At 41.5% G+C, this 24,295-nt stretch overlaps 1 protein-coding gene across 1 annotated transcript; it reads left to right on the top strand.

The window, feature by feature from the left end:
* Positions 1-382: 382 nt before the first annotated feature.
* taok2b (TAO kinase 2b) lies at positions 383-24,022 on the top strand. The gene is made up of 21 exons (XM_053340982.1): positions 383-913; positions 4,338-4,478; positions 6,152-6,223; positions 6,306-6,407; positions 7,248-7,293; positions 7,423-7,519; positions 7,824-7,937; positions 8,950-9,041; positions 9,209-9,302; positions 9,979-10,060; positions 11,123-11,290; positions 11,884-12,090; positions 12,552-12,627; positions 12,679-12,808; positions 12,905-13,082; positions 13,188-13,316; positions 13,443-13,646; positions 14,694-14,933; positions 20,033-20,245; positions 21,862-22,044; positions 23,081-24,022. The coding sequence occupies exons 2-21, from the start codon at positions 4,347-4,349 to the stop codon at positions 24,020-24,022; spliced, it is 3,501 nt and encodes a 1,166-aa protein (XP_053196957.1). The 5' UTR covers positions 383-913; positions 4,338-4,346.
* Positions 24,023-24,295: the final 273 nt, after the last annotated feature.

Here is a 24,295-nt window from a genome sequence, read left to right as displayed (position 1 = left end):
TTGAATTTGCACACATTTTTCATTAAGATATATCAGGCTGTTAATCTGTATTGTGAATAGATGGTTTGTTATTGTAAAGTTATCATATAGTATGTTGTATTATTTGTAGATTATTATGCAATGGTTTTACTGGTCTGGCCCCATGAGATCAAATATGGCTGTATGTGACTCTTGAACTATAATTAGTTTGATATCCCTTCATTAGATTGCACAGTTATTCATACTCTTTAAATGTACTACTCTCAGTTTATTGGGGTTTTCTGTTGTATTATTATTTTCTGCAGCAGTACTGTGAGCAGCGTGGCGCTCTGTCGATGTTCGCTAGCCCATTTTTTAAGCGTCGAAGAAGAGCACTTCCGTTTTCCTTTCGGCTCCCCGCCCCGCTCCGCCATGATGAAGTCCTGAACAAAAAAACGGACGAGAGTCGAGTAAAAATGGGGAATAAGACGAACTGGAGATGAAATATGCCGACAACACTAACGTAATGACAGCGCAAAGTGGAGCACGGAGCGGACCAGTTGACATTAATGAACCAGTTCCCCGCTGAAAACGTCGCAGGCAGCTCCTGGCGTGACGTTATTTAGGTAGCGGTGTTGCTAACAGCAGCTAAAGCCAGCCTGTGGGTTTCTGTGGGAGACTCTCTGCTGGCTGGCTGGCAGGCGGCAGTCAGCTAGCTGTCACTTTAATTGACTGGCACTTTACTCGTGTCATGTCGTGCAGACGTGCTAGCTGTCCAATCTAACCGGGAGCGTCAGGATGGAGAGGAGTCCGAGTAAAAGCATCGACAGACACAATGTGGTTTGTTCGTGTTGAATAGACACCAGAGCCGAGGAAAGAGGAGTGAGACCAATAATTTCCAGCCAGGCCAGTCAGCTAGCTGTACAGCTAGCTACAGTGGATCCCAAAAGCCACGGTAAGACATGTTATAAATCATTCAGTGTGCTAAAGCAGACGAGTGCGCCTGTCTTATCCCCCTCTGCAGGCTAGGCACAGCTGCAATAATGGACTGCATCATTTGCAGATGTTGGAGACGTTGACATTGGCCTGCACCCTGAACACCCAGCCAGCCTTGGGAGTTGTTGTTGACTACTGTTGAATGCATTTCTGTGGTGAGCCAGAGCAAAGATTAGCCTAATTGACCAGCCAAGTGCAAAAGCCATCCAGCTTGCTCAGCTGAGATGCACACTGTACATGATACTCGCAGAAAAACACACATCTAGATAAGATTCAACCCCCCCACCCCCTCAGCTTTTATTCACATGCACAGCATAACAGCAGCACAGCAAATGGCAACATCGATGGCAGAAATGTGGCTTCTTTGAGCTCCAGATCCAATTAGAGTGTGTAGTAAGAGAGAAGGAAAAGAGAGACAGATTACAATTAAAATATGTACAGAATACATCATATACGACATTATGTACTATGTACTAATATAAATGAAATAGCACATTGGTGAAAACTGTAAATATTACTCCTCTGTCTCACCAGTTAAAGACAATATGCATTTTTTCATGCATGTCTTAAGGTGTCTTAAAAAACATAGAGATCATTTCTTGGTGAAAACTACATAACTGCACTGTTTGTTGCTTGTTTTGAGTATGGCATGAATCAGGTCCCTGTAATAAGTGGATTGAAAGCTTGCTTTAGGCTTGGTTGCGATATTTAAAGAACTTCTCATTTTTCAAAGGGAACCACATTGCTTCCTCTTTAAAAAGCAGTTAAACTGGCCATGAAAGAAGTGCTTCATCACATGCATTAAGGACATGAATGCCCAGCTGTGTAGATACAGGCCTCTTTAAGATATGAAGCATGTGTTGCATTTCTACATTAACCCATTTTATTCAAAATGACTCCATCATGTACTGATATCACCTGCCAGGCTGGTCCGTGCATCACAGAAATAAACATGTTCATACTCTGCAGTACAGCTACACTTACAACCTTTCAGTAGCAGCAGTGTATGATGAATGTATATTTTGGAGTAGTTTGAGTATCTATTTCCTCCTTTATGGGAGGCTATGATGGTAATCTACTCAATTTAACTAACATATATATTTTGATTGCAAATGAATATTTTCTTAATGTTGTTGATTGGATCTGCATTTAAAATAATAGAAAATGGGGTTTAAAAAGCTCTATCTATGACTAAAATTGGATATTTTCCATACAGGCCTTTGATTATAGCACACATGTTGTGGTCTTCACAAGACAATAATTTGATAATCCCAAATAATATCTGTTCTGTATTTAATTAGGATTTGTAATGGGAATGAAATTTAAAGTGTCATAAACCACTTCAAAAACAAAATATTGTAACTGAACCATTTTGATGTAATTGACGAAGTCAGGTTTTTCTGGTGGATTTTGGAAGTTGACAAATCTTAGTTGTCTCACGGAGTGGATCATATGTCTCAACCTTGTACAACGCAAAACAAAACACCACATGAAACCATTAAAGCCACCGCTGAGATGCAGGTTATATGTACTTTCTGCAGAGATAATCTCTGGTCCAACATAATTTATAAATGTGCTGGCTCTACTAATTTGAAGGAAGCTCTGATTACAGATGTGTTCTTTGCAAGTGTATCATGTTATAAAATAACAGACCAGATGTGATATTAGGTGGATAGTAAATATTAAATGATCCTCACTGGGTGGGGTACATCATTATTTAGATATTAGATTGAATGACGAGCCTGATATGAGTTTCCACTAACCACAAATTTGTCAAAGAAATTTTAAGTAGTATTTAAGTTAGGTTAAGTTTCTCCATCCTATTACAAACGCCACTAATCGTTTTTCCATTAGCTCTTTAGCTTTCCAGAAAAACATCAAACTCTTCACTGGTTACAGGTTTGCATGGTTTTGGTGGCTGTGTTTGCACATTTGGGCTGCTCAACTTGTTTGCAGTTTACTTTTATGTTGTGAAGTCTGTCCTGCTGTTTTCTGCTGCTTTTCACAGAGAAGTCTTTCTTTATATCTGTGGTGCTGGATTCATGATTTATCCTCATGACAACGGTCTAAAGTTTCATTGACACATTTCTTATGAACTGAACAATGTTTTGTTTCATCACCAACAAGGACTGCAGCTAACGATTATTTTTTATTATACTAATCTGCTGATTATTTTCTCAGTTAATCATTTAGTCTATAAAACTCCACCACAGTTTCTAAAAACCCTAAAATATTCCATTTACTGTAATGAAATAACATGAAAAGCAGAGAAGCAAAATGACTGATTTATTATTAAAAATGACCAACTGAATATTTTAGGGTTTTGGATTATTGGCCAGACAAAGAAAGATATTTGAAGAAAATCATCTTTATGAGAAAATACAACTAATTGTTTTACTATTTACTGTCATTTTATAGACAATTGATTGATCAATAAAATAATGTTCAGTTCAGACAATCATGACAAAAATCGTTAGTTTCAGCCCTAATGATGATGTAAAGGGTTTGTGGGGAATTTTGAAATCTTACTTTAAAATGAGGAAGATGAAAGAAAGCATCAACAAGAAGAATTATGGGAGGAAAGAAAGCTACAGAAAAAATAATGTTATTCAAAAGCAGCTCCTCCTTTTCATTTTATTTTCCATCTTATGTTACATTCATGTTTTCTACGTGCTTTTATGTCCTTTTCATGTGAAGCTCTTGGTGCATGTAACAGCTTTTGTTGTAAAGCACTTTGAGCTGCAGTTCTTGTATGAAAGCTGCCATACAAATGAAGTTATTCTTATTCTTATTTTTATTAGGAGCTATAGAAGAAGTATATACTGTGTCTGGTTGACCTTTTTAGATTAGACACTTTAAATGCTGTAAATCTAAGTTATTTTTTGCTGATATTCTTCTTCCGGCCTATATGTCTGTTAAAGAGATGGATGGATGGATGGATGGATGGATGAATGAATGGGTGGGTGGCCATTTGAAGCTGATATTTTCCATCTGCCAAAACACATTTGCATTTTTTGTGTTCTTATAGTTTAAATGCAGAGGTCAAGCAGGAGTCTCTTTTTACACATGGTTGTGGTTGGACGGTATGGGCTGGAGAAGCGAGCACTGCATCGAGCTGCAGATCAATGTGTTGATTTCTGGTGGGATCAGCTGTACAAGCAGCCCTCTGACATTACAGCGAGTAACTCTGTTAAATATCTAAATAATATATCAGGGATGTTAGAAAAGTCTTCTCTGATTTGTCAGAGAGACGCCGGGCCTGCAATATGTGACAGACTAGACCATATTTCCTGGGCAGCTCGTGTTTCCAACACAACATGAACGTTGGTAATCCTTCCAAATAACAGGCGCTCACACAGTGTGTCCCTTTCCCTGCTCTCCAGGCGCTGGCCATGCCGTCGAGTGTGCGGGCCGGGAGCCTGAAGGACCCGGAGGTGGCTGAGCTGTTCTGCAGGGAGGATCCTGAGAAGCTCTTCACAGACCTGAGGGAGATTGGACATGGGAGCTTCGGAGCAGTCTACTTTGTGAGTCTTTCTCTTTGGTCTTTGCCTCTAACTTAAATTAAGATACTGGTTGTGTCCTGTTGGTCTGTATTATATGTCTTTCATCAACATTTGAAAATTAAAATGTTAATATTTGTCATTGAAATTTGATGACTGAGAAATGCTGATAATAATACATGTGTAAGTATGTATGTGGATGTGTAATTATCAGGTCTGTCAACTATGTCTTAATACACCACCACAGACTGTACGGGCTGTAACTGCTGCAGCAGCAAGAGTCCTTAAGTTTAATGCAACGTGTTATTACGTTGCATTAAACTTAAGGACTCTTGTGATGATTTGCTGCAAGCAAAACCAAATAAAGAGTCATTTTTCTGGACACTAAAATAATAAAAGGCAGGTGTTATTTGACTGGAGAAGTTTCAATACTACTTGGTGTTGAGTTAATTTGCTCAATACTGGTATTGAGTACAGATACTGAGCCCTATTGACTGATTATTAACTCTCCTGAAAATGTGTTCTTGAATTCTGGAGTAAGTAATAGATAATGGTTGTTGCTCAGTGACATACATTTGCACACAAGCTCTTGAAATGTATCTGTTCAGAAAGATTTCCTCCGAATTTTGGTGCTTTGTACTTGTTGGTAATTTCAGATTTTTACAGTATTGATTTTCGTTCATATTCCACAGCACCGCTCCTCGAGGGGCTGCTGTAAGGCAAACACTCAGGTTTAACCTTGTTCAGCTGCCCTAAGACTGAATTGTTTTTTTTAAATTTGGCTCAATTCATGAAATACATAATGCAAATAAAGTGAATGAAACTAATCATATACATTTGGTGCTAAACTGATTTGTCTGTTCCTCTATATATCTTGTCAAATCTGTTGATTTACACTGTTGACTGTTGATCAGACACAATATGACACAAGCTGATATTTTGATATTTTGTAGACAAAAAAAAATCAACAGATCTGATTTAAATGAAAACATAATCAGTGATGTAAATGATCTTGATCATGATGATGGTTGCAGCAGGTATAATGCTATCAGATAAATGTCACAATACTCTTCTGATGTGGGAAAAACATCCTCTATATAATGAATATGTCACTTACTATGAGAAAAAGCTGCTGTTTCACATTTAATATGAGATCCCATTACTGAAATGTGCTCGCTGTAGTGAGTATAGCCAGAGTCAAGGTAAGCACAGCAAAGGAAACAGCCTGACAAACGAGGGAAAGAGTGATGATGTGTCTGATGGACAGGAGGGAAGATGATGATGATGATGATGATGATGATGGTGGTGGTACTACCAATAAGAAAACAAGGTGGATTAACCCGTCAGTTGAGGAGGAAATGTGGCAGGAAAGAGGAAGAAACATGGACAAAGGACAACTCAAGTGGTGGATGAAAAGCCCTGTTTAATGAAGGGTGAACAGGAGCTAGTCATGGTTGAAGGGACTGTAGGAGGGCAGGAGCGGAAGGAGGCTCAGCACAAATCTTTGTTTTATGTAACAGTGATACGTAATGTGAAAATGGCTGATAAAGCTCAGTTCCACAAGGATCTTTTGAAAATATGTGGCATAGGATAGCGCGGTCAGTGATACTTAAACTTAACCAGAATGTTTTTTTCAGTAATGCAAATAATAGTATAATAAATGTAATCGTCTGTTCTCCTCAACTTGTCCACTTTAGGCCCATGACATCCGCACTAATGAAGTGGTGGCCATCAAGAAGATGTCCTATAGTGGCAAACAGTCCAATGAGGTAGGAGCTGGCACCTTTTTAATGCTTCGTCTATTGATCACCATGTTTGTTCATTAATCATTGCGAACCCTGCTTGTTTCAGAAATGGCAGGATATCATCAAGGAAGTGAAGTTCCTCCAGAAACTGCGCCACCCCAACACGGTCGAGTACCGTGGCTGCTACCTGAGAGAGCACACGGCATGGGTGAGAGTGTTTCCAGACATGGTTCACATCCTAAATGGATTGTGCAGTAAACATCTGCAGCAGGCTATTTATGTCACATTTGTGAAATGCATTGTTCTCTAAGCACAGAAGATGCTTCTCATTGTGTTGATGTTGCTATTTTCTTCCTAGTAGTACACTTTCTTTTTTTAAGTCTTGACTAGGAGTGTACTTCCTTACTTAATCCTCCTTGTCTCCTGCGGGACATCAGGCTACAATAAGCTCCCTCTATTACCTGTTAAGCAACCTGTCAAGTTAATCATGGCTAGCTTGTTCATCACGTCCCTGTGTCGGGTCATTTTTGGTCCACCAGGTTTTCTTCCGTCTGCGGGCGTCCATCTCAGTATGAGCACCTTCAAACTATGTGCATTACTTGTTTGAAAGGATTCATGATAAGATGGACAGACCAGAACATGCATTCACACCACAATGACTACAGTCATCTCTCCAATCAGAGTGTGTTTTAAGTGTTTATACCAGTACATACAGTATTTTTATTGATGACAGATGACGCTAACGGGACATATTCATCTAGTCATGTTGATCAGCTCGTAGTTTGTGGAGGATTTGCTGCAGACTCCCAGAGATGCTCCGCTGCATCTTGGAGGTCATGAGAATGCTTTTCTGTGCTGCACGTCTTTTTCGACAAGTTTTCACACTTACATAAATGTACTGAACTCTCAGGGAGAACTACCTCAGGTCCCAAAAAAATAGTTTCTCCATTCGGGTCGAGTGTGAAAAAGTCCTTAACGGCGTGTGTGCTCTTGGGTGAGGCTCCCTAAAATAGCATGCAGCTGAACACTCACTGTGTCTCTCTCCTAGCTGGTGATGGAGTACTGCTTGGGCTCAGCTTCTGACCTTTTAGAAGGTAAGTATTCATCAAAATGAGACATTATTAAATAAGAAACACCAGTGTGTTACCTGTTGCTTTTGTTTACGTAGATGTTGTCATCTAACACCCAAAGCCTGACGTCCTCTCATATCTGTTTTTACCCAGTCCACAAGAAACCCCTCCAGGAAGTGGAAATAGCTGCCATAACCCATGGTGCATTGCAGGGACTGATGTATCTTCACTCTCACAACATGATTCACAGGTACCCCCCCCCCCCCATTCCCATATCTCGCTTTCTGTTTGACTCTCCTCCCCCACACTTCAGACAACAGAAAAAATGAATACAGTGGAGAAAAGCACAAACTGTGCTGCTGAAGATACAGTAAGCTTATGCAATGCTGTTTGTGCTCACTTACTGTGCAGCAACACATTTAGAGTTCATCTTGCTGCTCCCAGGCCTATAACAATACATTTATCTCAACTTCTTTTTGTCATCCTCACAATATTCCTGACTTGTCATTTTTTTCTCTCATCTGATTATTATCTGACTTCTCACTGTCTCTCAGGGATGTGAAGGCAGGAAACATCTTGCTAACAGAGCCAGGCCAGGTCAAACTAGGAGACTTTGGCTCTGCCTCCATTGTTGCACCAGCCAACTCCTTCGTGGGAACGCCTTATTGGTAAGACATCAATGTTTTCAACCATGACAGAATCATCGTCATCATAAGACCAGTCACTCTTTGTGAATCCATAGATATTACACCAAACTGTGATGCCTTGTTCCTGTTTCCTGTTATTCATTCGCTACAAATAAAAGTCCATTTTTATAACCGTAAGATGCACCAAAAGCATTTTAAAGTATAATCTGACTGTATATATCATGGTATTCATAAGTTAGGAGCCTTTTAAATTCACATAGAAAGAAAATCAGCTAAACAGTTTTTTTGCTAAGATTTTGCAATTTTGACCACTGAGACATTTGCTAGCACCCCAACATATTGCAGGAGAATGTTTTTGATGCTCAAAGCATCTAAAAAAGTTTAAATCAATGTAGTCTTGACATGGGATAATCAATATACCTGGTTATGAAATGCCTCTTCGATCATTATCAACACATGGCTCCTTAACCAGAATTCAGAGGGTTCCTGAAGAGCCAGCTGCTGACTAAATATCTAACTACTTTCCTGTGTGTGTCCGAGCTTAATTTATTGCCACCCATGTGAAGTGAAAGAAGGAAGAGTCAGATTCATTAAAAGCATGCAAAGTGGAGTTCAAGTTATAACTGGATAGGCCTGTAGGTTACGTGAGCATTTCATTTAAGTTATTAGAACCCAAAGTAACGTTTCAATTGACACATTGAAATTTATTTACAAATATAGAAAACAGAAAAATCTTGAGCAAATCCTCTTATGGTTGGAGCTGGAACCAGTAAATGTTAATTATGTTACTACCAATCAGCTAATAATTTCAGCATCTCTCTGATGATGTCAGGTGTGGGAGAGCATCAAGTTTCCCCATCAGCAGCTGCAGGTTGCTGTTGTGGTACATGAGGCAGCCCGACCCTCGTAACATTCACGACTATTCATGCAGCTTAGACGTTGGAAATGAGCCAGAGGTGGTGTTCTCTGTTGGTCGCGCATCAAAGGAAAAGAGCTTGAAATGGCTGAATGCTTTGTTGTTTCCTCTGTGCAGGATGGCCCCCGAGGTGATCCTGGCCATGGACGAGGGCCAGTACGACGGGAAGGTGGATGTGTGGTCACTTGGCATTACCTGCATAGAGCTGGGTAAGAGATGGTGATAAAAATGCTCCACAAGTGTGTTTTCATGTTCACGAAGCTGAAACAATCCAACCCCTTTGTTTAATCTCCCTCTTCTTCTCCTTCTTCTTCTCCTTCTTCTTCTTCTTCTTTCTTACTCTTTATCTGCCACTCTCTGCTTTGTCACTGTCTAGCGGAAAGGAAGCCTCCTCTGTTCAACATGAATGCTATGAGTGCCTTATACCACATCGCCCAGAATGAGAGCCCTGTGTTGCAGTCTAATCACTGGTGAGAGATGGTGATACTTGCTAAATGCTTTTGTTTTTTTCTTTCTTTTTTTTTTTGCTAATAAGACTTTTGTTGGACTCTGATTTTGCAGTTTAGTTTCACGTCAGAATTTTGTGTTGCTTGAGATAGTTTTTTCTTATAAAAGAGGTTATAATACCATTGTGTCTCTCTCTGTGTAATGTTTGTGAAAGAATAGAGAACTGATTTTATGATTTTTTACATGCTATTACCAAGGAGGTTACGTGGTGTGAGACATGCATTTTATGTGTTTTTTACAAAGAATGTAGAAACTCTGGGAAATTAAGATAAGGGTTTGCAGCTGTATATTGAATCAAGAAGCAGGGTTCAAACTTTTTGTCCACCAACCAAATGGCTATTGAATAGATTACCACTGTTTCTTTGACTAGTGAGTAAAGATGGCCGGTGCTAATTTTGAGGCCTGTTAAAAAGGTGCATACCACTGTGTAATCTAGTAGACCCTAAATTAGAATAGGCAGTGGTTAAGTTGAGCTAAATGCTTTGACATCCTGTGATAAAATACAACAGCAGTAAAATGTAATATTCTATCATGAAAAGATAAAGAAAACACAAATAAATACTATAATCTTTGTTGCAGATGAACAGCCCTGACAGTATCAGTGACGCCTTTTTATAAAGACACTTTTATCATTTTCAGGTCGGATTATTTCCGCAATTTTGTGGACTCCTGTTTGCAGAAGATCGCCCAGGACAGACCTACCTCTGATGTGCTGCTCAAGGTACAAGGACGTCAAAGGCTTTGAAGAGTTGTGAAATTAGTTTAAAATGTATAAGTGTATGTATGTATGTATACAGTTTTCATTACCTATAATCACATTCAAAGATTTTCAAATGCAAAATTAAATTACGTTTCATACACCAGATGTTCTAAATTGAATCAGTTTTTAAATCAGGCGCTCCCTTTTCTCACCAGCTGTTGGATGTTTGAATCCTCTATAAAGTCTCTGTTTATATTTTTCTTTTGGCTCAAGCACACGGGCATAACAAGCAGATCAGCTGGTTGTTGTTGGGGGAAACAAATAATTTGCCTGCACTTAAACTTTAAAGCAGCTTTTCCTGCTTTGATACAGGAAATTAGTCAGTGGCCGTGTTAGTGTGAGTAATAAACAGTCATCATCATCATCATCAGCAAGCAGCTTTTCAAAGTCAAACAAGGCAAATGATTCAGTGACTGGTGTGATTTGAAAAGCCAGGAGCACCTGAAGCTACCAATAATCACCATACGCACCATGGGAACTAAAGGCTCTAATATATTCTGCTTTTGAAAGTAAAAACCCAAAGAAAGATATATTTTTATTATCTTACTGAGGTCTGACTTGTAAACCCAGCTACTGTAGTGGTCTTAAGCATGTTTTTATTGTGCTTCCCTGCAGCTGAGTTCACATCAGACCAGGGACACTTCCATCATCTCAACCAAATACACAATTCTTACTAGACTTTTCAGAATTTCCAGAATTGCAAACAAGTTTCTTGTGGAAAATAGCTGGAAGCCTAATTTTTAATAGTTGGAATAATTAAAAATGTTCCTGAAGTGAGATTCCACTTAGTTCAGTAAAATAGGCCTGAAGTTACAGCTTGGGACCAATGTCATTTCACACGTCAACATATTTTCCATGATCAGCCAGCTACTAAACTAGCACCTCAACTGCCATGTAGGTTTCATGATTGTTAATGTTCACATACAGGGACATTGAGCTCAGACCTTCACAGTCTTGTCATGATTGAATTGTTCACTCTGTCTCTTTTCTCTTCTCCTTCTCTTAACCCATCCATCCTCCCAGCACCATTTCCTATGCAGAGAGCGTCCCATGACAGCTGTGATGGACCTCATTGCGCGTACCAAGGACGCTGTCCGCGAGCTGGACAACCTTCAGTATCGGAAGATGAAGAAAATCCTCTTCCATGAGGCCCACAACGGTCCTGCACCAGAAGGAGGCGATGAGGAAGAGGTAAGAATGGAACGGAGGAGGAGGAAGAAGACACTAACGGAGCCGCAGGGAGACATGATCAAAGACATCAAAGTTGTGCAATATGTCGCCATCTATTGCATTTCCTGCAACAAGACACAAGCATGAAACAAGAAACATTTTGCATCAATGAAATCAAATATATATAGTTGTGCTTTTATCATTACTCAACACTTTACTTTTAGAAGTGAAATTTAGAAATTGGGGAAAACCTTCAGCAGCTCAGCACTTATCAGATTCTTTCATAGAAAAAACAGCTGGTATTTTCATCCATCCTGCCTTTGTATTGTATTTCTCGATATATATTGTGAACGTGGGACCTCTTCCTCTTCATACAAAGGGCTTTGTTCCCATCAACATCTAATACCAGTTGGCTGCCCCCCTCCCAAAAGGAAATGAAGGAATGTAGGGAATGTTTGGCTGAGTGTACAGTATGTCTGCTTAGAGAGATGTTTCATTGTATATTTTGTACTTAACAAACTGAACTTAGACATTAAACCCACAGTCACCATATTTCTCCATAACTGTTTAAAGCATTTGACTTACATGCCATTTTTTTCTTTCTTCTCATCCAGGATGTGGAGCAGTATATGTTGCGCACAGGCACAGTCAACAGCATGGAAAGCTCCCACTCTCTGCCATCCATGTCAATCAGCGCCAGCTCCCAAAGCAGCTCGGTCAACAGCCTGGCAGACGGCTCTGACGACAGCGGGGAGATGGCAATGATGCAGGAAGGAGAGCACACCGTCACCTCCAACAGCTCCGTCCTGCACAAGCCCCTGGTCAGTCCAGATGTTTAACTGTCTCATATATTATTATATATATATTATTATTATGTTAATCAATATAATGATGTTATGTGTCCTATGTTTCAGTGTGCTTTAGCTTTAATATTTTAAGCCGTTTTTAACACTTAATTAAATAGTGAAGTTATTTTACTAGATATTGGCTGCAGGTGGTCCACAGGGGGATCCTAGTCCAAGTGGTTTTGTCATTGTCAGAACAGTTCTAAACATGCACACCTGTGACACCTACAGGAAAAGCAAAGTAATAGCAGCAGCACTTTAGACTTGCAGATGAGCAGTAGACGTTAGTGTTGCCACCTGCAGGGTAACAGAAAATCACCATAAAGAATGTTAACTCACATACACCACAGCTGACAGAAGTGTCATAACTTCAGTGTTTGTACTTGTTGAGTGTTTTTGAATCTGAAAAATCTCATTCTTTCTATCTTTTTCTACAGAGCCATGACAACATCTATGATGATCCCTATCAGCCAGAGGTCGACTCACAACGGGAACGGGAAGCCTCATCTGCTGGTGGCAGTGGAGGTGGTGGTGGCGGTGGTGGTGGAGGAGGAGGAGGGGGAGGTGGAGGAGGAGGAGGAGGGAGGCGCCGTCGAGGCCGAGACCACTTTGCCACTATCAGGACAGCCTCGCTCGTCACTCGTCAGATCCAGGAACATGAACAGGGCTCGGCCCTGAGAGAGCAAATGTCTGGGTGAGGCTACAATGCACGCTTTATGTTCAGAGTCAGAAGAAATCGCTTTGTCAGTGTCTTCTTTCTGATAACTTTCTGCCCTGCATGTCTTCACAGGTATAAGCGCATGCGGCGGCAGCACCAGAAGCAGCTGATGGGTCTGGAGAACAAGCTCAAGTCAGAGATGGACGAGCACCAGCTGAGACTGGACAAAGAGCTGGAGAATCAGAGGAACAGCTTCTCTATGGAGGGAGAAAAGCTCAATAAGAAGCACCAGGCTATCCTGGAGAAGGAGGTGAGCTGTTGGAGGAAAGATGAGGAGAATAGATGGATGAATGAAAACAAATATGGATATTAAACAGGAATAAATGTGAAATGTGTCTTTTGTTTTTCTTTCCAGACTAAAGCAGTCCTGACTGAAGAAAAGAAGTTCCAGCAGCACATACTGGCCCAGCAAAAGAAGGAGTTGACAAGTCTGCTGGAGTCCCAGAAACGACAGTATCGACAGCGCAAAGAGCAGCTCAAAGAGGTGCTTCTATGCTCCTGTTTTCCATCTCTGCTATATTACTCTAACAGTGTTGCTCTTTTAGCTTGATGTAATATCAGTTCATCTAATACTACTGTGCATATATTTTCATATTTCCTCTCACTCAAGGAACTAAATGAGAACCAGTCAACGCCAAAGCGGGAGAAACAGGAGTGGTTGGTGCATCAGAAGGAGTGTCTGCAGCAGCTGCAGGCGGAGGAAGAGTCAGGCCTGCTGCGGAGGCAGAGGCAGTATTACGAGCTGCAGTGTCGCCAGTACAAGAGGAAGATGTTGCTGGCACGCCACAACCTGGAGCAGGATCTGCTCCGAGAGGTATCATTCTTCTATGTTGATGGGTACATCTGCATTGGATCAACAAATGGACTTTCCTAAAATGCATTTTAAGCAGCCAAAAGATCAATAGGAATCAATGAAGCTGGGCTCAATGTTGTACAGTACATAGAAATGTGTAGACTTCTGGGGGCCACTCTATGTCAAGTTTCCATTTTTATGATTTAAACCATAGAGTCTTTTAAGTAATTTGAGTAATGTATATTTATTGTCCTCCTGTTAAAGTTTTTAGTTTGACATTTGATAGGCCCCACTCTTTTGTTCTCAGAGTTAATAATATTATTACATTAAAATACAAATCTATGTCCCTGTTATTGAGATTTTCTAACAGAGTAAGACTTTCATTTTGTCATAAATACTGCATGTTTTTATTTATAGCCGTGCTGCCTGCGTCATCAGAGGGATACAGATTCGGTCAGTTTGGTGATGCCTGATTTTTTTTTTTTTTGTTTCTGTAGCGCCACCACAAGTTTTTGAGTTAAATGTCTAAACAATTATTTGTTGGATTGCCATAAAATTTTGTTCAGAGATTCTTGTGCCTCTGTCCAATACGTTGGACAGTCTCAGCTTTCCTTTATTTTAATGCTATTTATTGAATGTTAACATGTTAAAACCATAACATAAGGTGGCGATTTTTAGACCTGTGAAATATCTGCATTGTAGCATTGCTATTGTGAGCATGTTGGTGTGCTCACATTAGCATTTAGCTCTTGTTAATAAGAGTTTGAAAGAAAGGTGGAATTAGTTTGTTTTCAGTGTTTCTCACTTCTTCACATTCTTATTTTTGGGAACTGCAAAAACTGATAAACATGTTTCAAAGTAATGGACTCTAATGCAACAACACTGCTAACAACATCCTCAAATGACCACAGACTTTATTAACTCTTCTTCTTCACTCTTTGACTTTCTCTCATCTACAGCCTGTGTGGGAAAACTTCACATTTATATTTAAGTTATATTAGTTCTGTCCTCTCATTACTACAGCATGCTTCCTGCCTTGTTCTCATTTGCTTTTCTTTTCTAAACCAGGAACTGAACAAGAAGCAGACTCTGAAGGACTTGGAGTGTGCCATGCTGCTGCGCCACCACGAGTCCACTCAGGAGCTGGAGTTCCGCCAGCTAGGTTTGGTGCAGCACACGCGGGCTGAACTGATCCGCACGCAGCACCAGACAGAACTCACCAACCAGATGGAGTATAACAAGAGGCGTGAGCAGGAGCTGCGTCAGAAACATGCCGTGGAGGTCCGCCAACAGCCTAAGAGCCTCAAAGTGAGTGAGAGCACCAGCACCCAGAGCCAGGGGTCTCCTGAAGAGGGAGAGAGCCAGACAACAGAGGGGCCGAACGCCGGCTGGGTGGGAGACGCAGGGGTGCTAGGAGAAGAGTTGGAGGACGGTGAATTAGAAGAGCAGAGGAAGGCTAAAGAAATATTTGCTGCTGAGGATGAGCTTGATAGAGGAGCAGAAGTTTTAGAAGAGGAAGAGGGCTTGAGTGTCCCAGCGGTTGAGAGGAAGGATGAGGAAGATGAGGTTGATAGTAAATTGAAGGGAAAAGATGACAGGGAAGATGAGCAGTGGAAAATCAGGGAAGCGGGGACAGAGGTTAGGGAAATAGAGGGAGTTCAGTGGGAGTACGATGATGATCACGGTAAAACTGCACAGCTAGACACCGATGAAGAAGAAGAAGAGGGCAGGGGTATCGCCGACGGCTGCCCGTCAGAGCTCTTCTCCTCTCTGTCTCCAGAAAAGAGACGACACCGCGAGCGAGACATCGACGAGTTGTCTGAGTTTTACTTCCCCGAGGCTCCAGAGGAGCTGGATGCCATACCTGCCCCGCCGACTCCTCCCCCTCCCCCTCCTCAAACATCTTTCCCGTCACTCTTCTCTCACGCCATCTGCCTCCTCCTTTCTCTCTCAGCTGCTGCTCAGCCCTCCAACCTCACTATGCTGCTGCTCTGCATCTTCCTCCTCTCCCTCCGTCGCTCACCTCCCCTGCCCTCAGTGGCCTCTGTCGTTCTCTCTGCTGAACTCGCCCTCTTGGCGCTCTTCTTCTCTTACCTCTTCCTTCGCTCCTGCTGCTCTCTGTCGCTCTCCACCTACCTGTCGCTCAGCCTCTGGGGCAGCTGCCTCTTCAGTCTGGGACTCTCCCTCAGTCTGGGGGTTTATTATATCCCCATGATTTTGATCTCAGCTTCTTTCCTCAGCTCTCCCTCCCTCTTCCTCTCCCTGTACTTGGTGGTGGTGCTGATAGTCAGGCCGGCCCGTGACTTTCTCCAGCTCGCACCCCGCAAAGTCAACCGCCTATGCATGCGCTTTCTTTTCCGCCTGCCCCGACCGCTCTTTGCCATGTGCCAGTCAGTCCTGGGCGGTATGGCTGAGCGTAATCTTTATGAGATGTTTCCCAAGGCAGGGCGCAACTGGGGTGTACGCCAGTCCAAAATCCCTGTGGCCCTTAAGAGCTTGCCTTTAGAGCATCAGGCTCGCTGCCATAACGTTTCCCCCCTGGCCAAGGGCTTCCTCTGGGTGAGGCGTTTCAGTAGACGCCCCCTCGGGGTCCTGGCAGACCTGGCTAACACCATCGTATTAAAACTAGCTACACAGGTGGTTAAAAAGCTGCCGCCCAGTGCCCGAATCAAACTAAGAACTCTGGGCCTCTTGAAGAAGGAGATCCCAAGCCGGTTGCCCCGACTGCTGCCGAGGGAGGTCAGAGAGAGTAGGCAGAGGGAGAGGAGGAGGAGAGAGAGGGAGAGGCAGAGGAGGGAAGAGAGGGAGAGGATGTTTCGTGAAGAGGGGAGGTGGGAGTGCGGTTTGAGGCGAACTTCATCTGGAAGGTTTGTCAGGGGGAAAATTCGGCCATGGAGATAGCAAGAGTGTGAGACAAATTGAAGGAAAGAGTGAGAAGTGTACCGACAGTTTGTGTGTGTGTGTGTGTGTGTGTGTGTGTGTGTATATATATATGTGTGTGTGTGTGTGTGTGTGTGTGAGCGAGATCACGCTCACACTTTATGTTCCATTTGTCAACCATTTGTTTGTGTGTCTTTTTGATTTGGGCCCACGTGTCTCATGTGATATAATTCCCAAACTGGTTTTTGGTCACATTTGTTAAAGATGTGGCGTATCTTTCCCTACACACGTACTTCTGTACATGTGTGTGCGCTGGCTGAAAGTGATTTTTGGCTGTTGAAGCTTTTCCAAAAAATCAGTGGGAGTCTGCAGACGTAAACATGCAGCTGAACCCACGGTTACTGTACCAAACCCAGTGAAGCTTTAACATTTTATTATTGTGCTTTTTGTAAAAGTTCCTTTTAAGTTTCGTTAATTTTATTATTTTACTCTTAATTTGTAAGACAAATATTTTTTATGGTTATTTTTGAGACCATGTTTGTGCAATCGTTTTGTTTTTTTTCTGTTCTTATTTCATAGGGTGCACTGTGATATCAGTGCTGAGAACAAATATGACAGTGTTGCGTTAGTAGTTTGACGGCTATAATTTCACTCCCCAATGTTCAATACTGTGAAAAAAACCCCAATTACTTCACTAACACCACCCTGAACACTAGCTCTCAGTCAGTCAGTTTAAAAGTGCAATAAGCAGCTGTGCAGAAATATTTGGGACCATTGTAGGACTTGCAATATTGGTTAGTAAAACTTCCTGTGTTTTGAAGTGGGAGTTGAAAAAAGGCCTTACTTTATAGGACTGGGATGAATCAAGTTTGGGACCATTTAGGTCAAACATGAAGCCTATCCAGATAATCTTATGATACCTGCTGTAAATGTTCCTTTTTTTACGTACAGCTGGGCAAATCATCATGTTTCATATTCTAGCTAGATAAACAATTTTTTATCGCGCTTTGTGATAATTTAGTTATGATTTACAATGTAAACATTTAGATATTTTCCTATTAATAATCATATAAATCTACAGCCAGTTGAGTGCCTAGTTACAACAACCGTTTGCACGAATGTTAGTCATCAGTTGTGTTGTGACATTTCTAGTAGAAACATTAGAAAACCGGATATGCTTTGAATAGTAAAAGTATAATATAATAAACCTATTTAATATTTCATAGTAATTTATATGAAGCCATAAAGACAATCTTTTGAGACAATTCTAAAATGCATAAAGTCCAAAGATTGACAAAACTACTGAATGTGAAAGTAAAGATTTGAACGGAAGATTCACAATCAAATGAAGAAAAGAGAGATTTAATAGGGGACGTCTGTTTTTAATTTTGCACTGTCACAAAGAGATGACAACAACAAATATGGGAGAACAGATCGGGACCAAAAAGAAAAAAAAAGAAACTTGACATTTCAGAGATGCAGGTTGAGAACTGTAGTATCTCAAGTTGTTGCAGATTAAATGACTGAAACCAAACAGAAAATGAGGTCAAATGAAGGTAAAAGATTGCAGCTGTGACCTGTGTAGATTTAAAGATTTAAAACTGTCTGTAAGGGAAGTCTGGCGAATGCTGATTATTCTACATACAAAGAGCCCTGCATGTCACAGAAGGACATTTGAGCCATCAACGTTAAAGAGGATTACACAGAGGGCTGAGATACAGTGAGAAGAGAGGAAAACACAATCCTAACTGTATTTATGACCCATGGGGGGGGAGAGTAGAGCACTGCTTTTATAAAAATGTTGTTATTGTGACCTGCATTTGGGAAGTTTAACTTTAAAAGAAACATTTCACAACCTTTTATTGTTTTATTTGAATGTAACTTATTTGCCAATGATTTACATTTGTGTTCCAGTTATTTCCTGTTCCTCTGTGTATGTTTACATGTTTGTATTCTGTTGGGTTTTTTTTTTTTGTTTTTTGTTTTTTTGTGACACCATCTTGAGTGTTTCCACAGAGTTATATCACTTTGAGTTTTATATTTAATTTATGCAGTATTTATAAGAGTAGTACTGCATTCTGTTTGGTGGCCATTTTGTTCTCCTTTTATTCTCATTTTAGCTGCATGAGTGTTGCCATACTGTACGGCTGCGTGCTCCACAAGCATAGAAACATACTTTTCTTACTTCCAGATATTTCTCTACACAGAAATAAATTCTTTTGTGTTAAAATCATTGTCTTTGTTTGTTTTTATGATTTGTTTCCATTATTACCATGTCTTCATTTGTTTACTTTCTCCCCCACTTTATTTATTTACACAAAGTGTTACAGTGTTGTAGAGAAAATCCATTCAGGAAATCCTCTACTTCATCATTCTTCCTGCGTCATCACACAGTTTTGTGTCTGTTGTGCCCCTCCCTCGTCTCACATCCAACTGAAGTAAAGCCGGCTGCTCAGTGAATGTGTTTGGCGCTACGGTGCGTTTGAATATCTGAGGTGGAAACAGGTATTAGGGTGTGAACTGATGGCCTCACAGGTTGGCTGTGTTATTTAAATCCTGCTTCTATTCATCAAATCATAAGCTTAATGTTGAGTTCATTCAAATAAGGAGGAATATTTGATCATCACTACATTTTCCTTGCTTTCACAGCTGAGAAGTTTACTCCTCATTACACAGAACTGTTTGGATTTGTTTGCTTAAAGAGTAGTACTTAAAATGTGCAAAATCACTATCAGTAATGCTTGTTAAACACCTGATCAGTGCTTTTAAAAAATGCTTTAAAATCACCCTCTTAAATTTGAAGAGTCAAAAATAGTTGTTTGGGCATGACCTCCTATGTTATATATTAACTCCCGTATCTATACACTTTAACATTAGTCTTTAAGGGACTTGTTAAAAATAAATTGCATTGCAATAAAATCAATAATTGGGATTTTAGCCATTTTACTGCAGAGTTTAAAACACTTTTGTTACAGAAATCAACAATAATCCAACATACTGAATCATCAGACATTTTAGAATGGGTTCCAATTGAATTAAGATTGAATTAAAATCAAATACACGGTATGATTTATTTGGCATGGATACTAAGATCCTGTGAATTACATGACTTTCAGAACTAATAAGTAGAGCTAAAACACAAATAGAAACCCACAAGCTTTATTGTAGCAACTTAAAGCTTTATACTCTGTAAAATATACCACAAGGTAATACAAATATGCATTTTAAACAAAATTATTTGTGTATAAAGAAGTGAAATAATACTGATTAAAATCACAACTAGCAAAACTGATAACGGTTCATTACAGAATTTCTAAAAACACTGTTAATTAATTAATTAATTAATTACATTTAATATTGAATTTACTATCATTTGTTTAAGTTTGAGTAATTACTATAAAATGCTCGATGTGTAAAAAGTCAGCTTTTTCTTGCTTTTCATTCTTCAGCACATCCATCATCATGTTCACATATTCAACCACAGGAGCTCTTTAGCCCAGCTGCTTCATCTCTTCTCTCTCCTCCAGTCCAAAGAGCTACAGATTAAGCGTCAGTTCCAGGACACCTGTAAGATCCAAACCCGTCAGTACAAGGCTCTACGCAACCACCTGCTGGAGAACACGCCAAAGTCGGACCACAAGGCCGTGCTGAAGAGGCTGAAGGATGAGCAGACTCGTAAGCTGGCCATCCTGGCAGAGCAGTATGACCACTCCATCAATGATATGCTGTCCACACAGGCTGTGAGTAAGGCAAGGAGAAGTCGTTCACTTCACACTCGCACCACACCACCACAGACTGCTGTGCCTGGCCTGGAGTCCTCCCGCCTGCCTGCCTTCCTGTCTGCCCGCCAACCAGCCACCTCCTGGTCCCTCAGTGTCAATGTTCACCTTCACCTTCCCAGTTTTGACCAAAGTCCTCTTCCAAAACATCCCTTTCCCCTGAATCCTGGGAAAAATGATGATTTGATCTGAAGAAGAAAACTAAGTAGGGATGACATCTTTGATAAATTACCAAAAAGAAAGAAACCATTTTTGAGGTTCATAAGACTACAATCTCTTTTATCTTTTAATAGCACAAAGATTATCTCTCAAATTCTTGATGTCATGTCACATGACCTATAGTATTTGTGAGTGTCACATTTTCATAAGAAGGTGATCGCAACTTAGCCTATTTTTTTTTCCTTTTAGGGACTGAACACACGTTATTAGCAGGGGAGGTGGTGTCACAAAAAGGAGGGTTACATTTTATTTTTTGTTTTTGTTGTTAGATGCAACAGAGCAGAAAAAAAGACTATTTAATGTTTTATAGCAATAATCTTGGTTCGAAAGCAAAAAGCGAAGTCAGTTTTTATGTGACAAATTTCCTTCAGAGGGGTTTTACACTCTACAATACAACATGACCAATGTAAAGCTGGATTATAGTTTACAGTTTAGCAGGTTTCAAGCTTCCTAACAGCACACACATTTGTTATGTTTCCCATCATTTTGGCAATTGCTAATGATTTTGTTTTTAACTATCCAACCAGCCTCCAATCATTTCCATATATAGTCCCTGAGGCTGAGAATCATCCACTACCCCATTAACATGTGATTCATACATACACACACAAATCCCAGGCTTTTAAATGAATGAAACATAGTAGGAAGAGGCTAGGACATAACAAAATCTCTTGTTCCCTTCAATGACATAACGCCCTGTGCTACTTTAATTACCACACATGGTAGCGTGCTACGTAAGCCTGGTAAGCCAAATCCCTGTTGCCCTTGTTTGCCCGCACATCTACTCATGCTGCAGTTAAAGTCTCTTTGGGAAGGTTTCCCAGGTACTGATTAAACTTCTAAAGTCCAGAGGCCAAAGAAAAAATAATAGAAATACAATTTAAATGAAGAATGGCTTTTGAAATATAATTTAATCTGTTTCCTGTTTGTGATAAATGTTTCAAAAGCCTTAAGACATTTATCACACACACACACACACACAAGCACACAGGTCAAAGAGTAGTTTAACTGGTATGCAACGTTATGCAATATTACATTGATGTATCCAGACTCATTCAATATATCTTAGTTATTTGTGTTTTTCATATCCTGTTGTACCATTTACACAATATGCACTAAAGCTGACAATTTTGCACACAAGTTTATATTTCACTTAACTTAATCTTCTGGAATATATCAAACTTTTTATTATCCAGACAAAATACTCTGACCAGTCTGCAGCTCTCAGTCTTGATCCTCGCCCTCTCTCCAAACTTCTCCTCTTCTGTCTTTGTCAACACAACAGCAGAAATTCCCCCATATACATTTATGCCACATTTATTTTTGAATCATACTTCCTCCTTTTTTCCATCTCTTAGCTGCGGTTGGATGAGACCCAGGAAGCGGAGTACAAGGTGTTGCGGATGCAGCTGCAGCAGGAGCTGGAGCTGCTCAACGCCTATCAGAGCAAGATCAAGATCCACACCGACACACAGCATGAGAGGGAGGTCAAGGATCTGGAGCAGAGGGTGTCCATCCGCCGCGCCCTGCTGGAGCAGAGGGTTAGAGTCCTTTGGCAATCGCCTCTATAAAAACAAATCTCTTGTAGGGTGTACTGAAAGCATTTGGTGAGTTTTAAGAATCCATTTAAGCTTACAAAGAAGCAAAGCAAAGAAATCATTTTCAAAGCAAGGTAGACAGTCCACTAACTTTTTGCTGTCCGAGCCTACTGGATGTTCATCCTTCAACAATTTTAAATTTCTTCATGACCTGCTGCTATTTTGCTGATCATTTGCAGTTGTTGACTAAAACAACAAATCACTAGGTCCATTCAGTAGCGTCTGATCATATTACTTAATCTTCATCAGCAGATGGCGTTGCACTTACAGGCCTTCTCGTCCATGTTAGCTTAAAAGGAACATATGCTTGTTGTGATCTGCTGTCGTTTATATACTGTTATAATGTTGAATGTCTGTTACACATGGTCAAAAGTCCTACACCTGAGCTGAAGATATGTAAAAATGCACTCTGCAAGTCAAAAGCCCAGAATTCAGCCTAGTCTGAACACTTAATTTACAGTGTTAGCTCTACTTCCCCGTCAAGCTGATATCAATTGTTCGGCCATGATTTATTCATGCAAACCATTGGTGACCCAGAATATATAAATATGGACCTGTAAATGTGCTTATGTCCTCATTGTAAGTTGGACCTGAAAGTTCATCATCTACCTCGGAGACAACCGCAAGCAAAAATGATCCCACCACAAGTTCAACTCTAGATCTGAACTAGAGTGAACTTTCAATCTCATGATTTCCAGTCAATTAAACGAGTTCTTGAATGGGTTTGCAACCCTCTTTTGAAGATTTAAAGTATACTGAACACAATGGATTTCAAATTTAAAAAGGTTTTAATGGGTTGTCATAGCTGCCTTGTGGATAAGACATTTACTGCAGAAACCGCAACATCCTCAGGGCCGCCTGTTGTTCATCATCCCTTCCTCTCTCCCAATATTTCCTTTCCAACTTTTGATTATATACTACTGTTGAAACACAGAAATTACCAAAACTAAAAAGAAGTGTATTATTGTGTTTGTCCTAGATTGAAGAGGAGATGCTGTCCCTGCAGAATGAGCGCTCAGAACGCATCCGCACCCTCCTGGAGCGGCAGGCCAGCGAGATTGAGTCCTTTGACTCGGAGAGCATGCGTCTTGGCTTCAGCAACATGGCGCTGACAGGCATCCCTAGTGAGGCCTACCCCAAGCAGGGCTACTCCAACGCCCCACCCTCCAGTTCCCGCTCTGCCGGTCACTGGAGCCACGGCATCCACCCACAGAACGCCCCGTCGCAGCAACACTCCCGCCGCAGCCACAACAGCAGCAGCAGCAGTGGCATCAGTAGTGGCAGTGGAGCAGGGGAGCGCAGGAGTGACTCCTCCACTTCCTCTCACGCTCTGGGAATAGCCATGGGGCTGGGGCGGGACGGGAGGGAGGTGCACCACTCGTCCCGCTCTTCCGCCTCCTCTTCCTCCTCCTCCTCCTCCTCATCTTCCTCCCACCACCAACGCCACCACCTGCCCCACAACTACCACCACCAGAGCACGCCGCAGCTCTACCGCGAGCGGGAGAGGGATAGAGATAGGGAGCGGGAGAAGGAGAGGGAGCGGGAGTGGGCTGGAGTACGAGGCTCCGGTGGCGACCTGGCCCACCCACACCCCCTGCCCTTCTCCCATCACCTGCCCTCTCGCTCCTCCTCTCAGTCCCTGGCCATGCTACCTCCCCCACCCCCTGCCCCTCCCACTATCTCTGGCCCATCCTCCTCTTCCTCCTCCTCTTCCTCCTCGCAGGGCGGGATATACGGTGGAAGCGGGCTGGGTGTGCGTGGTGCCCCGAGCCTGATGGCCCTGAGAAACAGCCCCCAGCCTCTGAGGAGGACGGCGTCCGGCGGGGGGCCAGGGGGGGCCGGAGGCAGCGACGGTGTCCTGAGCCGAAGCACCTCTGTCACTTCACACATCTCTAATGGCTCCCACCTCTCCTACTCTTAGACGGCAGCAGGAAGAGAGCGGACTGGGTGGTAGCAGTAAGGGTGGGAGTGTTTTAGGAAGGTAGCTATCACAGGTTGCATCTCAATAATCTCAGCTTGCCGTCTTTCCTTGTGTCCTTTCTTGGACTGATAATGATCTCAACTCTCAGAGTAGCTGAAATGCAGGGGATTTAGGGATATCACCCTTTCCTCTTAATGCGCAGAAAGTCAGATATCAGTCAACATCAAAGGCAAAGAGAGGACAAACTGACACATTATTGAGTTGCACCCTGCT

The sequence above is a fragment of the Scomber japonicus genome, chromosome 20 (assembly GCF_027409825.1).
Source record: "Scomber japonicus isolate fScoJap1 chromosome 20, fScoJap1.pri, whole genome shotgun sequence".
Taxonomy (NCBI): domain Eukaryota; kingdom Metazoa; phylum Chordata; class Actinopteri; order Scombriformes; family Scombridae; genus Scomber; species Scomber japonicus.
This window is presented reverse-complemented; position numbering and strand designations above follow the sequence as displayed.

Excerpts from the sequence above, each read along its gene's own strand:
- taok2b (XM_053340982.1), top strand. The coding sequence starts at position 4,347 with ATGCCGTCGAGTGTGCGGGCCGGGAGCCTGAAGGACCCGGAGGTGGCT. Across the intron at positions 9,303-9,978 it reads GTGTTGCAGTCTAATCACTG|GTCGGATTATTTCCGCAATT; the intron begins GTGAGAGATGGT and ends TATCATTTTCAG. Across the intron at positions 20,246-21,861 it reads ATATGCTGTCCACACAGGCT|CTGCGGTTGGATGAGACCCA; the intron begins GTGAGTAAGGCA and ends TCCATCTCTTAG.